Below are 14,496 nucleotides of genomic sequence, written 5' to 3' on the forward strand. Positions count from 1 at the left end.
TCCCAATTTTGTACCCTTATTCACATGCCTGGGCTGTTCAGACATATTGGAAATTAATATTTGAATTTTCCCAGTCTCGTCAATTTTTCCCACTGAGTTTGCTACCCACAAATCACTCAGCTTATTGTTTCTTGGCGTAACCTCTATTTCACTTCCATATTCAAATCCTGGCACATTAACTGTAATCACTTTCTGAGTACGCGCGGGCACCCAAATTTTATTAGGCATTACTAAATTTACACATACATTTTCTGCCTGCGACACTGTAGCACACCCTGAATTCAATAGTTTTATTTCTGTAAACTTATTCTTTAACATGCCCCTTTTGACATCAAAAACAAAATCTCCCTTTTGGAGAAAATCATAACCTAAAATCATCTTATAATCCCTACTCAGCTCATACTCGGAGACATATACTTTATGATTCACTTTGAATTCTCCCAAATTTATAGGTATGCTATAACACGCTTCGTGTGGTAACGTCTGGCCAGTTACACCACGAATTTCAATATTTTGATTTCTTAATTGACGACACTTCACAGTACACATTATATTGTTCATAATACTAGAATCAATTACACTAATACAAGCACCAGAATCAATAAGAGCACAAAATTCTATATCTCCGACTTTCACCGTCACAATCGGTAGAGGAAAACCCCTAACCTGATTTTGTTGAATCCTATATACAATGTTTTCTTTTCTATTTACATGTCTTCCCCTACCCCATGACCGTCACTTCCGAGGTCGGAAAACCTGCTGTTTACAAAACCCTGTCTCTCCCCTAGTGCCCCAGTTATTGGAAGAAACCTGTCCCCTACGAAAATCCTGCTGCTGACGGGGATTCCCTCTGCGAAAACAATTTCGCAATAGGTGGGTGGTTGACCCACATCCAAAACACGCGAGATTCCCTCTCGGCTGGAAACCTCGACCCGAAAATCGCGGAGGCACCTCAAACCTCTGCATATTACGTTGAGCTGGAAGTGGGGTAGTTGACATTTGTGGTGGGACCCCTCTTCCCCTACGAGCAAGGACATTTCCTTCTTTTACTTCTCGTAATTCTTGAGCCAATTTTTCCATTGATGTACGCTGGAGCATACTTTCTTTCGCTACTTCCGCTAACATAGACTGCAATGTGTTCAATTCAAAAGAATTGCCCGTTGCTTGCCTCTCTATGGTATTTACTGTACCATAGTTACGACTAATTCCCTCATTTCCCTCTACAAGGGCAGCAAATTTGATTGCGGTGGCCAAATCTTGGGGGTCATGGTTTAATACATGTTTTTGTATTTTAGGGTTCAGCCCCGCTAAAAATTGTGACAATTTAGTACGATCTGCCAATCGTTCAACATCTGGACTATTGAAATTTGCTCCTTGCAGGAAACCGAAAGCAGCATTTTTTACACGCGAGGCAAAATCCTTGACCGATTCATTCGGTTTTTGTCTACATCCCGTAAAATTCTGGAGATGGTAAGTTAAAGGAAATTCATTCTTGAAATGTCTCAAAAATTCTGTCTTGAATCTCTCATAATTTCTTTCCTCTCTTAGTTCCGGACTGTTTGCCAGAAATTCAGCGGCTCTTCCCTTCAATTTTGCTTTAAGCACAATCAACTTTTCTGTATCTGCCCATTCCGCAATTCTACCAATTTCCTCTATAGATTGGAGGAAATATTCCGCCGGATAAGACGGCTCTGAACCGGAGAAACTATTAAGGAGGCCTAAATAACCCGCAATTGTATTTATTTTGACAGCTGCTCTGTCACCGGATGATTCTACTTCATTACTGTGGCTCATTTTGTTTAGTGTTTAATTGAGTGCAAGTACCAGATTCAATTAATTAACTTATTTGAAAACAAAATTATAAACATTTAAAAATTATTTTCAGTCTCCAAAATCATTTATATGTAACGTTACTGTCACGGCACCATTGTTGGCTCTCCCCGTATGCTTGGTAGCCCATCGCGTTGTGTAACTTCCTACTGAGATTGAGGTCTCCTTCTATAGTGAAGAGCAACCCCAAATCCCCGTATTAACCCAGGGTTAAACATATTCTAAACTAATTAGAAGTTATTGAGAGACTTGAAAATAATTACGTATACTCCCATTTAAATTTACATTGAATTTATTTACATTATTATAATGAGTCATTACAGATTACACAGGTACATGCACATTAACAATTAACTTTTTCAGTGATGTGGAGGAACATATTCTAAAAACATGACAATACATATTGAGCACCACTTACCCCATCAAAGATCCTAGACCACAATTTCTTCGACGTCATCCTTCTGTCCTAAGATTCCTATCCCTCTGATCTAACTACCAAAAACTCTCTCTTCTCCTCTGCTTGCGGAATGCCCCCTATCCCTCTGTTAAAATCTCTTTATATTTTGATTGATAATTTCAACTCCACCTTTTTGCGCTATTTCAAGACTTTCCATTCGCCCATCTTGAAATTCTCTTTTCCCGTCTGAACCACTTTTTAGTATTAAACATAATTTCATTGGCCCATCTCCTTCTTTGGGAAAATCTCACATTCCCATAACCTTTGACCCTACCATTTAATTTAGATCCGCTCCACGTCCATAGAAACCGTCTAGACGCACATTCCTTCGTAAATCAATGCATTTGACCAGCGACAAAGATTAGCCTTATCTTATTTTTCATAAGATTTCCAGTGCCACGGTCTTCAGCTTGACACGAATATTATTTTACCCACCTAACGTTCTCAACTAGGGTCACGTTTTATTACATTTCCTTTATTATCTTCGACTACATACAACTGCATTCCAAAATATATAGCTTTTCCCATAAATTCAACAGTCTGTCTCCTGGGATTAAACTTTCCCATCTCATGCGATTCACTATTACCCAAAATTTTGCCTCCTGACCTACATTCTTATACCATCGTAGGTTTCTTTTACCTTCACTGTAACCTCTCACTTTTCTTTCTTTTCTGCTCGTTTTCCATGAATCACTACTACTATTATATAATATCCATAAACTATTTCGATTTTCCCTAACTACCATCAATTAACTCATCTCGTTAAGATTAACTATCTTTAATTAACTCATCAAGTTAACACCATCATATGCTCTTTTAATTAAAAGGATGCCAATTTTCTTTTTAGCATTTATTGGCATACTTTTGATTTTTCTTTAACATTTTCTTCATTGCTTGAAAACCGTTTGTTAGATCACGGTTTTTTTATATAACTGTTTTTAATTTTATTTAGTATAAAATTCTGTTCAATAAAAACTAATCAATTTTTTTTTCTTACTTTATGATAAAACATTTTTTCCTTTTGGTCAAGAAACTTTTCAACATTGTTGCCAAGGTGAAATGTACCAAATTCTCAGTTCCATCTGTTAGCATTTAGCTGCACATGTTGCTGCTGCTAAAAGAAAATTCATGTTTTACATTTATATAAATAATCTTTCATCCCCAGAAAAAAACAAATTTTTGTGTATGTATTACTACCTAAAAATGTCATATTGATATTTATCTAAAAAATATATCAGTTTTTCTTGTTTCGCTCACTAAAACTTCTTCTTTTACAGATTCTGTTACTTCTTTCTCATGCCAACAGAACTTGAATACCAGTTATTCCTCTGATGATGAAGGTAAGCTTCTTCTCTTCTTGACAGAAAATAGAAAGTGGTCACAAACCCATACCATACATACATCTGACTTTTCAGTGATATTCTTTTTTATTCAACCAGATTTCAGTTTCATAAACCCATTTCTGTCCTTTAAGTACCCTCCTCCCCCTTACTTGGGAGAGAAATCAGAATTGTGCATTCCATATTATGAGAATGTAGGTAGCATAGCAGCTGTGTGCATCCATAAAAAACAGAAAATCAACTGATATATTTTTTAAAACATAACATGAATATTACAGAAGGTATAACCTCACTTATACTAGTGATCAACTATTTTTGCTGTACAAAATGCAAACAGTTTTTTTTTCTACTTCCAAATAATATTTTACTTATATGTACAAAAGCAGATTTTTGATTCCAAAGGGTTCTGTACAAAAATGTTCAGTTACACAAAATGCTCCTTTGCAGTCTTGTGGTCATAGTGATGGACTTGTATCGGGAGAACCCACATTTCAACCCCATCAATGGGACAGTGGGTGGCTGGCTGAAGTTGGTTTTCTGTGGTTTCTAACTTGAAGGCACGAATTCCAGCCCCATATCTTCTTTAAAAAGTCTTGCCACGGAGAGCAACGAGCCTGCAATGGTACCAATATTCAATTGTTGCATTTCATTTGTAATTTGACAAATAGATGGCATCGCTCGAACTGTTAGATATACATGCACACTTCCAGCGCAACTCAGACAATAGACTGGATTTGTGCTTGGTTTGGAAGAAAAAAAAGTTACACAAAGTAATGTCTAGTATCCATCTGTTCATAAAAGAACATAATATCTCATAGAAGATATATAGAGCAGGGTACATCAGGTTCTTTATATGGAAACGGTAGGAAAAATTACCAAACCAATTCGAAATCTCCTTTATTCATGAAATAGAACATTTTTCAACAAGTTTTGTAACAAACCTGAGAAGTTTTTCAAGTAGATATTCATCAAGCCTGTGGATAATCTCAATTAATTAATACTGTAATTACAGTCTAACTCCAATTTTAATGGCACCATTTACTTCACAGAATTCTGGTACAAAAACAAATTTGGCATTATATATAATCATGGTTTAGTATGTAAAGCTTAAAAATAGAAGATTTGTTCACTAAAAACTTCTGGTGCTAATCAGGTTTGGGGGGATATTTGGGGGGGGGGGGGACTCTATAACGGGTTCAACTGTATATTAGTTCAGTTAGTTGAGTCCTTGAATTTATAATAGGTATAGTATGATGTGATGTTAAGAATAATTGGCATCGTACCATACCTGCAACACAAAGGATAAAAAAAATCAATCAGATTCCAAGAATATTCAAGATTTTACAATAATGCATATGTTTGCCTCTTTTTTATGAAAGCTTTGATTTCATGCCTGCTAACCCATTTGCATTCATAAGCAGAATAATCCACAAATTCTATGAGTGTCTTTATCACCAAGTCTGAATCAATCCATTCATTAAGTTTATGGAAACTAGTTTCTTTATTGATTAGCCATGATATTGAATTACTATTGGCTTTAGAGTAAGAATGCAAATGGGTTAATTTAATATAGTTGAATTTCATCTCATAATTTAAAATATAAACAATGTTAGTGGTTGTTGCAGTATTATTCAGTTTTTTCATGTTTTTCACTAACATTAAACTACCACATTTTAACAGTCATGTTTAGGTCTTGCTTTTTGGGTATGGTTGTATCTGATTCATGCATGGTTTTTAAATTGTTTGCTTCATGCAATAATTGTGCTTAATAACTGTGGCTGTCATTTTGTATGTTGACTAACAAATGTGTCTTTTGAAAACGAAACAAAACGTATTTCTTCAACTTCTCCTTCTGTTACCTGATGTTTTCATGAACTAATGGTGATTATTCAGCAAAAATAACTAATGTGAACTAACCGCATAAAGAATGCTAATAGCTTGTAAATCTCATGGGAAAAGCATGGCCTGCTTGATATGCTTTCACATAATTGGTGTTGGACTTGTGAGCGACTGGACATTTGTATGAACTTTGTTCAATTTGTTTGCTTTCATGTTCATCTTCAAGAATCTCAGCCAACATATGACATATATATTTTTAATTCTATTCTAAGATGATGTCTTGCCAAAGAAAGTCCATGCCACTGCTGAGGAAGAAAAATGTGAAATATTAACTCTAAAAAGTTCGGAGACTCACCTGAAGCATTTACGTAGCAAAGCATCTCCTGATTATGTGAATATCTCTATTATTAATGATGAATGTAATGATTCCGAGTTGATTTCAAAAAGAAAAGATAATCGAAAGGTTTTTACGGAGGCTAAATCAGGTAGAGAGGATTGTTATAAAACTCTGGATATGAGCAGAGATGACTATTATAAAGCTTCACAACTATTTTATTCAAATCAGAAGAAAAAAGGACTGTGTAATGTTCTCACTGTGGATTCAAGACAGGCAAATTCACATACACCTTCATTAAATGAATCCATTGAGGACACAAAAAATGAAAGAAAGAGTCATGATTCTAAAAAGTCTTGTAAAGTTGATCTCGACAGGGATATTGGATTGCCATTACCAAATGATTGCATGGTGCAACAGAATATAGATGGTGCTGAAATATCAGAAATTTTAGATGGCACAGACCATGACGATCATGATGATTGCGTGAGTATTACGAAGGAAACAAGCTTAATGGTACAAAAAAAGGATGACCATAAGGAGGCTCTTGGAAAGAAGATAATGACAACAGATATTTTTATAGGTAATCAGTGTGATTCCAGAAATGACGGGCACAATGCTGCAAAAAAACATGTTAGCTTTGAAGAATTAAGAATGCAGTTGCAACGCAAACGTGAAGCTCCTCCTCCAAATATTGTGCAAGAACGCATAAAATGTTTTGAAATATCTGAAAATAAGCCTGGTTCTACTAATGAAACTTGTCAACATGCATTAATCTTGGGAAATAAAGGTTCTTCCTGTGTTGATGGCAGTAGTAATGCTATTGAAAAAAATAGCAAAGATTCCAGTAAATTTCAGAAGTGTAAAGATGATAAACAGTGTTCTATAGATGTTCCAAAACGATGTCTTTATAGTGATACTGAAGCACTAGCTATTAATGAATCGGCTGACAGTTTCTCTGATGATGGATTGACCATGAAATCAGCACCAATATTGCTATCACCATTATCTTCTGTTCTTGCTGATTTACGAAAAACTGCTGATAGTGGAAAAGAAAAAGTTTATGAGAAATCAATACATGATAAGTCACTTAAAATAGAGAATTCAAAGGAATTGAAACAAAATTCAAAAGAATCAGCTCAAATTTCAATTAGGAAAGAGAAAACCATGGCAAGTTCAAAATCGATACTTCCAGACTCTAAGTATCACTCATCTTCAAATGCAACACATTTGTCTGGACTTGATTCTTCTGTCATTAAGAAAAAATATGAACAAGATGAAGAAGCTTATTTGCCTATGACTGGTCTCCGCAGCTTTGCAGAACCAGAGTATGTTGCAATGGATGATAATCACTTATTTCCTACTAATCATGAAGATCCAAAAGACATTTCAGAAATGTGTAAAAAAGAGCCAGTATATAATGAACCTATTTCTCGTCCTCAAAGTTTTCTTCATGATGTGTATGAGAAACAAAGAGTTAGAAATGTGCCATATGATACTGACAGTAGCAGCTCTGATGAATCATCATCGGACCATATTTATGAGACACCCAGGCATTCAATCGCTGCTGCAGATCATGCTCAGCTCCATGAACTTGGTAATGAAAGTAGTAAAAGATATGCCATAGACCCAAAAATGAGCAGTGCCAAAACATTTCCTAACAGTTCCTTTTCTAACAAAGTCAGTATTAATCAAACCAGCAGCATCTCATTGACCGATGACTATAAATCATTTTGCCAAAGTGCTGAAAGGTTGTGTTCCAGTAATAGAATCATACCTGCAAGGTTAAATCACTCAGTTCCTGATCTTTTGCAATTGCAAGAAATCAAAGACAGTGATGCATCTGATGCTGATGATGAAGCAAGTCGAGATTTTGACACATCTGTTAATGTACTTACTCCTTCCTACCAGGCTGCAGTGTTAGACATGTGCCAAAATAATGAAGGTGGTACATTGTCAGTGCGATCAGATGGACATTCATCCTTCGATTCAGAGATTGTGTCATTGTCATTAGACCAGGATATTGATTATTCGTCAGGAAAAATGGAATCTCACCATTCTTCATTCAATTGTGAATCTGCCAATTTGAGCGCTTCAATTCCAGAAGAGCTTTTTTGTTCTGAAATAACCAACATTTCGTGTTCTATAGATATTAATTGCTCTTCCAGCCACCTTGTTTCCAGCCAGATGAAAGGTTTATCTGAAGATGGTAAAAAAATACATTTCAGAAAACTGAGAGTTTATACAAAGGGTAAAAAACCAGAAGGACCCAAACTCTATCCTGTGCCATTTAATTTAGAAGAAAGCAGCTCAGGTGGTAAAAAAAAATATTCTCCTAAGTTACTCAGCAGTCAAAACAATGCAACAGGCTCAGACTTGAATAAAAATGCTCCATCACCAATGAACAATAGATATGCTGGTTGCGATGTAAAGAAAAATAAAAACACATCCACTGGAGAAACTCACACGGTCGAGGCAACGCTGGTTGTACCTCTGTCCACAAATATGTCTTTCACACCAGATGTTGTTCCTACAGACCATCTTGGTAATACTTCACCAGATAATGTAAAGTTTTCTGGACAGAATATCTCGCCTAACTCTGCTCCTTATTATTATTCTGACTTGCATCCTGAATGCCAGTCAACTTATTTTGTACATCCACAACATCACAGCTCATTTGAAAGACCTGGATATTCTGATGTGATGAGATGTACTCCTCACAGAAGTTTACAAGACTTGCCAAACAATGTAAGGTGCAAAAGCCCAACATTTACAACTAAGACTGATATCGGGCGAAGAGTCAATAAAATAAATAGTAAAGCCTTAGTTACAAAAGACAAAGTCGTTTGTATGCCAAGTTTTGAGTACAGAAACAAGTGTGAATCTCCAGCTGTGAATGATTCTTACACATCTCATTCTAAATATTTGGATGCTGAGAAGAACAGATATGAAGCCGGTCATACTCTTGAAAAAACTAGACGCATAAATTCTGACATGTATATTATGCATAGGGCTTCAACACCAGATCTGAAAAGTGCAGAATATAACTGTTCTGAACCAATTTATGAAAATCTAATTTCTGGCCATTCTTCTCTGAGTAAGCGAATGTCTTGTTCATTGGAAGCTTTACCAAAGTCATCTAAAAGTGTAGAGCTTGATTTTCAAAGATCAGAAAGCCCACTTTATGAAAATATTGACTTTTTTAATCAATTAAATAAATCTGATTCTCAAGTCAAATCTGTAGCTCCATCAGCTAATCAAACATCTGTAAAATACGCAGACAAAAAATATTTGCAGCCATGTGAAGAAAATAGATACAGTTCAAATATTAAGCATTGCCGTGGTCTAGAAAAAAATCATCAGGTAATTAATTCAAATGCTGACGTAGATTACCTTGATCAGAATGAACTTCGTAGGGTGAGCCAGCAACAGTTTTTCGGCAAATATTTCCAAGGTAAAATGCATCAGAAGAAGCCCAATGTGTTGCTGGACCATAAAACCCAAAGTAACTCTGATTGTCGTGCTAATGTTTCAAATGTGAACCTGATGTATACAGATGATAGACAAGGAAAGACTTCGGGGGATCCAGATGAAATATACAAAAGTTGTCATCCATTATTTAAAGAGGATGTACACACCATTGGAATATCGAACCCCAATATATCTTCTGAATCATCATCTGACGAAGGTAAACATAAATAATTTTTATTTTCCATGTAAAAGCTACATTTTTCTCCCAATATGTTAATCATGATTTATGCAAATTGAGATTTAGTGGTGCATGTTAGATTTAAATTCAATTTTTATAATTCCTTTATTTTAGCTTTAAATTAGAGTTCACATTTTGTTCATTAATGCTTGTAAAAGGGAAGAAGCATGTCCTTATATCACATCAGAAATCTTTATCTGAATAGTAATTTTAAAAACCTATAGCTTTTTTTTTTATGATTTTTTCCTCAAGTAAGAGAGGTGATTGATGCATGAAGCAAAAATATAATAAGATTTTATTGCATTTTTGTGAACCATTCAGATGTTAAAATGTATGTTAATATCACTTTTAAAATACTATTTAAGTGTTTTCAGTAACTTCTTGATTTCTGTTTTTTCTTTGTTATTATTTGCTTTAAGTTAAAAATAAAGATATGTCTTCTATGACCTTGTTATACCATAGGTTTAGTTTCCCCCAAATTAGTTATCCATTTTAAGCAATAAAAATTATAGTCTATAGGCAAGCAATATAGAATCTAAGAGAAACTTTGTTACACCTGTGTTTGCTATAAGCAGATTCGACTAACTATTTGATTATGTGCAGTCAGTCGATACTAAAGAAATTCACTTATTATCAATTTCTTTTTTCATGATAGCCTCTGCAGATGCAGACTATGATTGTGATTCTGCATATGAAAGAAGCCGGTTTTCTATAAATAAAGCAAAAAATATGTCAGACTCTGAAATACATGTTCAGGAGGTATGTGAACATTAATTCCCATTATATGACAAATATTAGCTTTTTTTAGGTTTTATATGTGATCTAGTGGAAGTAATCCATCTCAGAATTCTTAAAAAGCCTCATGTTTACAACAAACATCTGACTTTTATTCAAACATATACCTTTTATAAAAAATTATCTCCAGAATGAATTAAGCTTTTAAAATTATCATTGTATGTAGGCAATTAGCACATGATACTGGTCTCTGTAATGTAATTTCTAATCAAAGGAAATGGATGTGTAGAGATGTAAAATTCTCAAGAATAATCTTTTGGAGAATATTCTCATCTAGGAGAATATTCGAGAATATTCTCTGGTATATATATATATACTATTATAAATAACTTGAGAATATTCTTATAAGTTCTTGATGAGAATATTCTCCTGTTATTTATAATATAGTTACATATAATATCCTTGATAATATTCTCTGGAAGGACTACTTTCATAAATTATTGGGGAATTTTCTTATAAAAAATAATAAAAATTATTCTGAAGTTATTAATAATTTTCCTTCCAGAGAATATCAATGAGAATATTCTTCAGTTACCAAAACACTTTCCAGAGAGTATTATCAAGAATATATTTAAAATAACATGTATTATAATAAATAATCTTGATAAATAACTTGAATATTATTTTTGATAAGAATATATATTCTCTAGTAATTTATAATAGTAGTCCTTTGAGAGAATATTCTCAGTGTCCCCGTCTCTCTTCCCATCAAGAAGATGGGTATATTGAAGTTTGAAAGCAAGAAAGTTAAACCAACAAGGCTGAATTGCACAACTTTTAAAGAAATGTGAGTGATACAGAATTTAAGTGTATGTGCATTGAAGAAAACAGTTCTGTATCTTAGAATGAAGGTGATTATATAAGAATAGCTTCCTTTATCAATTAACTTTGATTTAATTTCTTTTGTTGTGAACTTATTTTTGAAAATTTATCTAATTTTAAAATAATTTTTTAAGGTTTTAATCTAAAGGTTTCTAAAATCTTTATAACCAAACTTTTAAAACCTCTCATCATGACTTGGAAGACATCATGACTTCTGAGAATATTCTCGAACTAAAGTTGTCATTGAGGGGGTGATTATACAAAAAAAAAATTTTTTTGTTTTTTGTAAATGTTTCAGGCAATCAAAACTGATTTGTATTTCACAATATAAACAAAATTTAAAGTATTTAAAAGAAAAAATGAATTTTCTCAATTATTCTCTAATTTTTACATCCAGGTGAATATTCTCGCGAGAATTTTCTCACCTCACATCTCTGTGGATGTCTATCAAAGTTTTTGTAAGAATTTTAAGATGTTAATATGTTTGATATTGAATCTTACAAATTTGATACTTGAAATATCTCCTTCCCCCCCCCCCCAAACAATTTCTTTTCTCGATTAAGTGAAAAATAAAAACATATCCCTCAAAAACTGATGATCTATGATTTTAGTTTTAAAAGGTGGTCTTCAGAACCCAGTAGTTCAACAAGTGCTTGCTAAATTGCCTGTGCAACATGTTTAGAATAAAATACAAAATTAAACCCTGGTTCTAAGCAACTAGCAGGGGTCCAGCCAGAATTCAGGTCCGTTTTCCAGAACATTCACAAAATACATATTAGCAGAACCATCAATCTAGCATTTTATTTCTTGTGTGATAAATTAAATTGTTTCGCTTTCCACAAAATTACTTACTTTTCACAAAACTAATGACTATTTTCACAAAAGTAGGGAAAATTTTTACATAAACAGGACTTTACAGAAAATGTCTGGACAGACCCCCTGCTATGACAAAGCTCAGGTTTTTTCTTGAAATAAGATGGAAATTTATTTTCATCTCTTCTGTGATAGACTGGGGGCCGTAGGTAAGTGCTTCCAGAAAAATGCCAGTCCATGGTGCATATAAAAACAAATTCTGAATCAATATGATGGAAATAAACTTAAATTACTCTTTCAAGTTCCACATTTTTATTTATTTTTATTTAATTGAAAGAATAAACATGTGAGAGAGACATTTCTTTTTTTTTTTACAGCCCTCACAGTTTAAAAAACTGGTGAAGCTTTCAGAAGGCGTTATGAACAAAGGTAAACGTTTAAGCGTGTCAGCTGGTGACTTACTAGGAAAAACAGTAAGTTTTACTCTTTCCGAACTAAGGCTGAGATTACACTGTAAGAGTTTTGTTAGAGCTCTGTGATGAAACTTGAAAAATGCAACCAATAAGCATATTGGTTACTGAATGTAACCAGTAGGCTTATTGGTTGTTCAAGTTTTGTAAAATATGTTTTACAACACTTGAGAGAAACAACCAATAAGCGCATCCATTACATTCGCTCAGATGTAACCAATGCACTTATTGGTTGCATTTTTCAAGTTTGATGAAAGAAATTTTATCAAACTTTTATAGTGTAATCCCATCCTAAGATCAGTATTACACTAAAAGTTATATAATAATTTTCTAAAACTTGACAAATGTAACCAATGAATAAATTTTTTTAAAACCAAATCTGTTGAATTTTTCAAGTTTTATAAAATACAGTAGACTCTCGGTAACTCGACACCCCAAAAGTATAGACAAACATGTCGAGTTAGCAGGGTTTCGCTCTAAACTTTTGTCCGATCGTTTTTGTGTACGTAATTATACACATTCGAGCAATTCCATCAAATAAAATACTAATTATTTCATTAATTTTAATTTAAGGTTGTTTCATAATAGAATCAAAACATATGAAAAAATTTACCTCATGAAAAATAATCAAGTATATTTGTTTTTCTTTCCACAGTAAAAACAAAAATTCTTCTACACTGTTCAGTTTATCCCGCAACTTTTCGGCTTTTTCCTGAGTGCATAGGAATCCACATATCACATCTACAGTTTTTAATACATCATGGCGAGATGGTGCAGATACTTCTTCATTGAACTTTCTGTGTGTGACTCTTATTTCTTCGGTACACGAAGCACTTGATTGATTGATTCTAGAATATCGTCGTTCTCTAAAAGTCCCAAAGTTATAAGATCAAAGTCAATGTTCACAAATTCATCCTCGATAAAATCACCTGTAGCGTTATTTATGCTTTCTCCACACGTAATTTGGGAGAAATCTTCGGATAAATTATCGTTTTCCAAAGACACAACAAAAACTAACATGACGTAAGCAGTTCCAAATTGTGGCACTCGTGACTTCCATGCAGAATCAATCATTTCAACAGCATCTAAAACAAATTTTTAAGTCCATTCCAACATCCACAAATTTTCTTGGTCTATAATATTTTCTGTAAAAAGTTTTCATACTTAGGATAATTCCTTGATCCAGTGGTTGTGAAATTGCTGTTGAATTAGGTGGTAGAAAGCATAATTTTATTGCAGAAAGGTTTATTATTTTTGGATGCGCGGTGCAATTATCCAAAATGAAAATAAAAAATTGAAAATTTTCTATCCGACTTCCTCAACCATTGTTCAAAAAACTCTCCATTTTTGTTGCCATCATAGTTCACAGAAAGAATTTTAACATTTTTAAAGTACTGCGTGTTTTTTGATTTTCCGATAACTAACTGTTTCAATTTTTCAGAACTGTCTGAGTTTGCATCCAAAAGAACTGTCAAACAATTTTTGTGTTTTTTACCTCCTTCACATTTTTCGCCTTTAAAGGCAAGCGTTTCGTTTGACAAAAAGCGAAAAAATAAGCTTGTCTCATCACAATTAAACACATCTGCATTGTTATACCCTTCTACATTGGTTTCAGAATATAATCTTTTACTCCTTTTCTGAGAAATCGTAAAACGGAATTTCACCGAAAACATTCTTCGCAACAGACAATATCAAAACTCCCAATAGATAAGATTTTCATCCCTATTGGATGTTGACAATATCCACACTTTTTTACCATGAAAAGAATGAAAGCCTTTTTTGGAAACGCCACTAAAATTATAAGCCAGCCAACAGGTTTTAAACATTCATTCTTCACATACATGCCCCCTCCCCGCTCCCAATGCAAAAAACTGACCCATCGTAGAGAACAAAGAAACAAGGGATTGCCCAAATACCCATGAACAATGTCAAAATATTCTTAGCAAGTAACACAAGGCCAATTATAAAAACCAGTCGTGGTAAAGGGACAAAAATCATAGCCGACTTAAGTGGAGTTAAACCAAACATGTGTTGAGTTAGAGAGGTTTCACTACATTAAAATTAGTACTGTGCCAACCAAGGGAATA

General features: G+C 33.8%; 1 protein-coding gene across 1 annotated transcript in view; it reads left to right on the top strand.

Annotated features, from left to right (window-relative positions):
* Positions 1–14,496, top strand: part of LOC149086390 (uncharacterized) — a 66,766-nt gene that overhangs the window by 22,190 nt on the left and 30,080 nt on the right. Inside the window, exons 7-10 of the mRNA XM_089231771.1 lie at positions 3,565–3,627; positions 5,739–9,488; positions 10,165–10,268; positions 12,317–12,412. Coding sequence (XP_089087897.1) covers positions 3,565–3,627; positions 5,739–9,488; positions 10,165–10,268; positions 12,317–12,412 — 4,013 coding nt within the window. The remainder of the gene's footprint in view (positions 1–3,564; positions 3,628–5,738; positions 9,489–10,164; positions 10,269–12,316; positions 12,413–14,496) is intronic.

This window comes from Pholcus phalangioides, unplaced genomic scaffold (assembly GCF_987345545.1).
Source record: "Pholcus phalangioides strain wild (caught in Gottingen) unplaced genomic scaffold, Ppha-v1.0 ptg000004l_1, whole genome shotgun sequence".
In the NCBI taxonomy this organism is placed as follows: Eukaryota; Metazoa; Arthropoda; class Arachnida; order Araneae; family Pholcidae; genus Pholcus; species Pholcus phalangioides.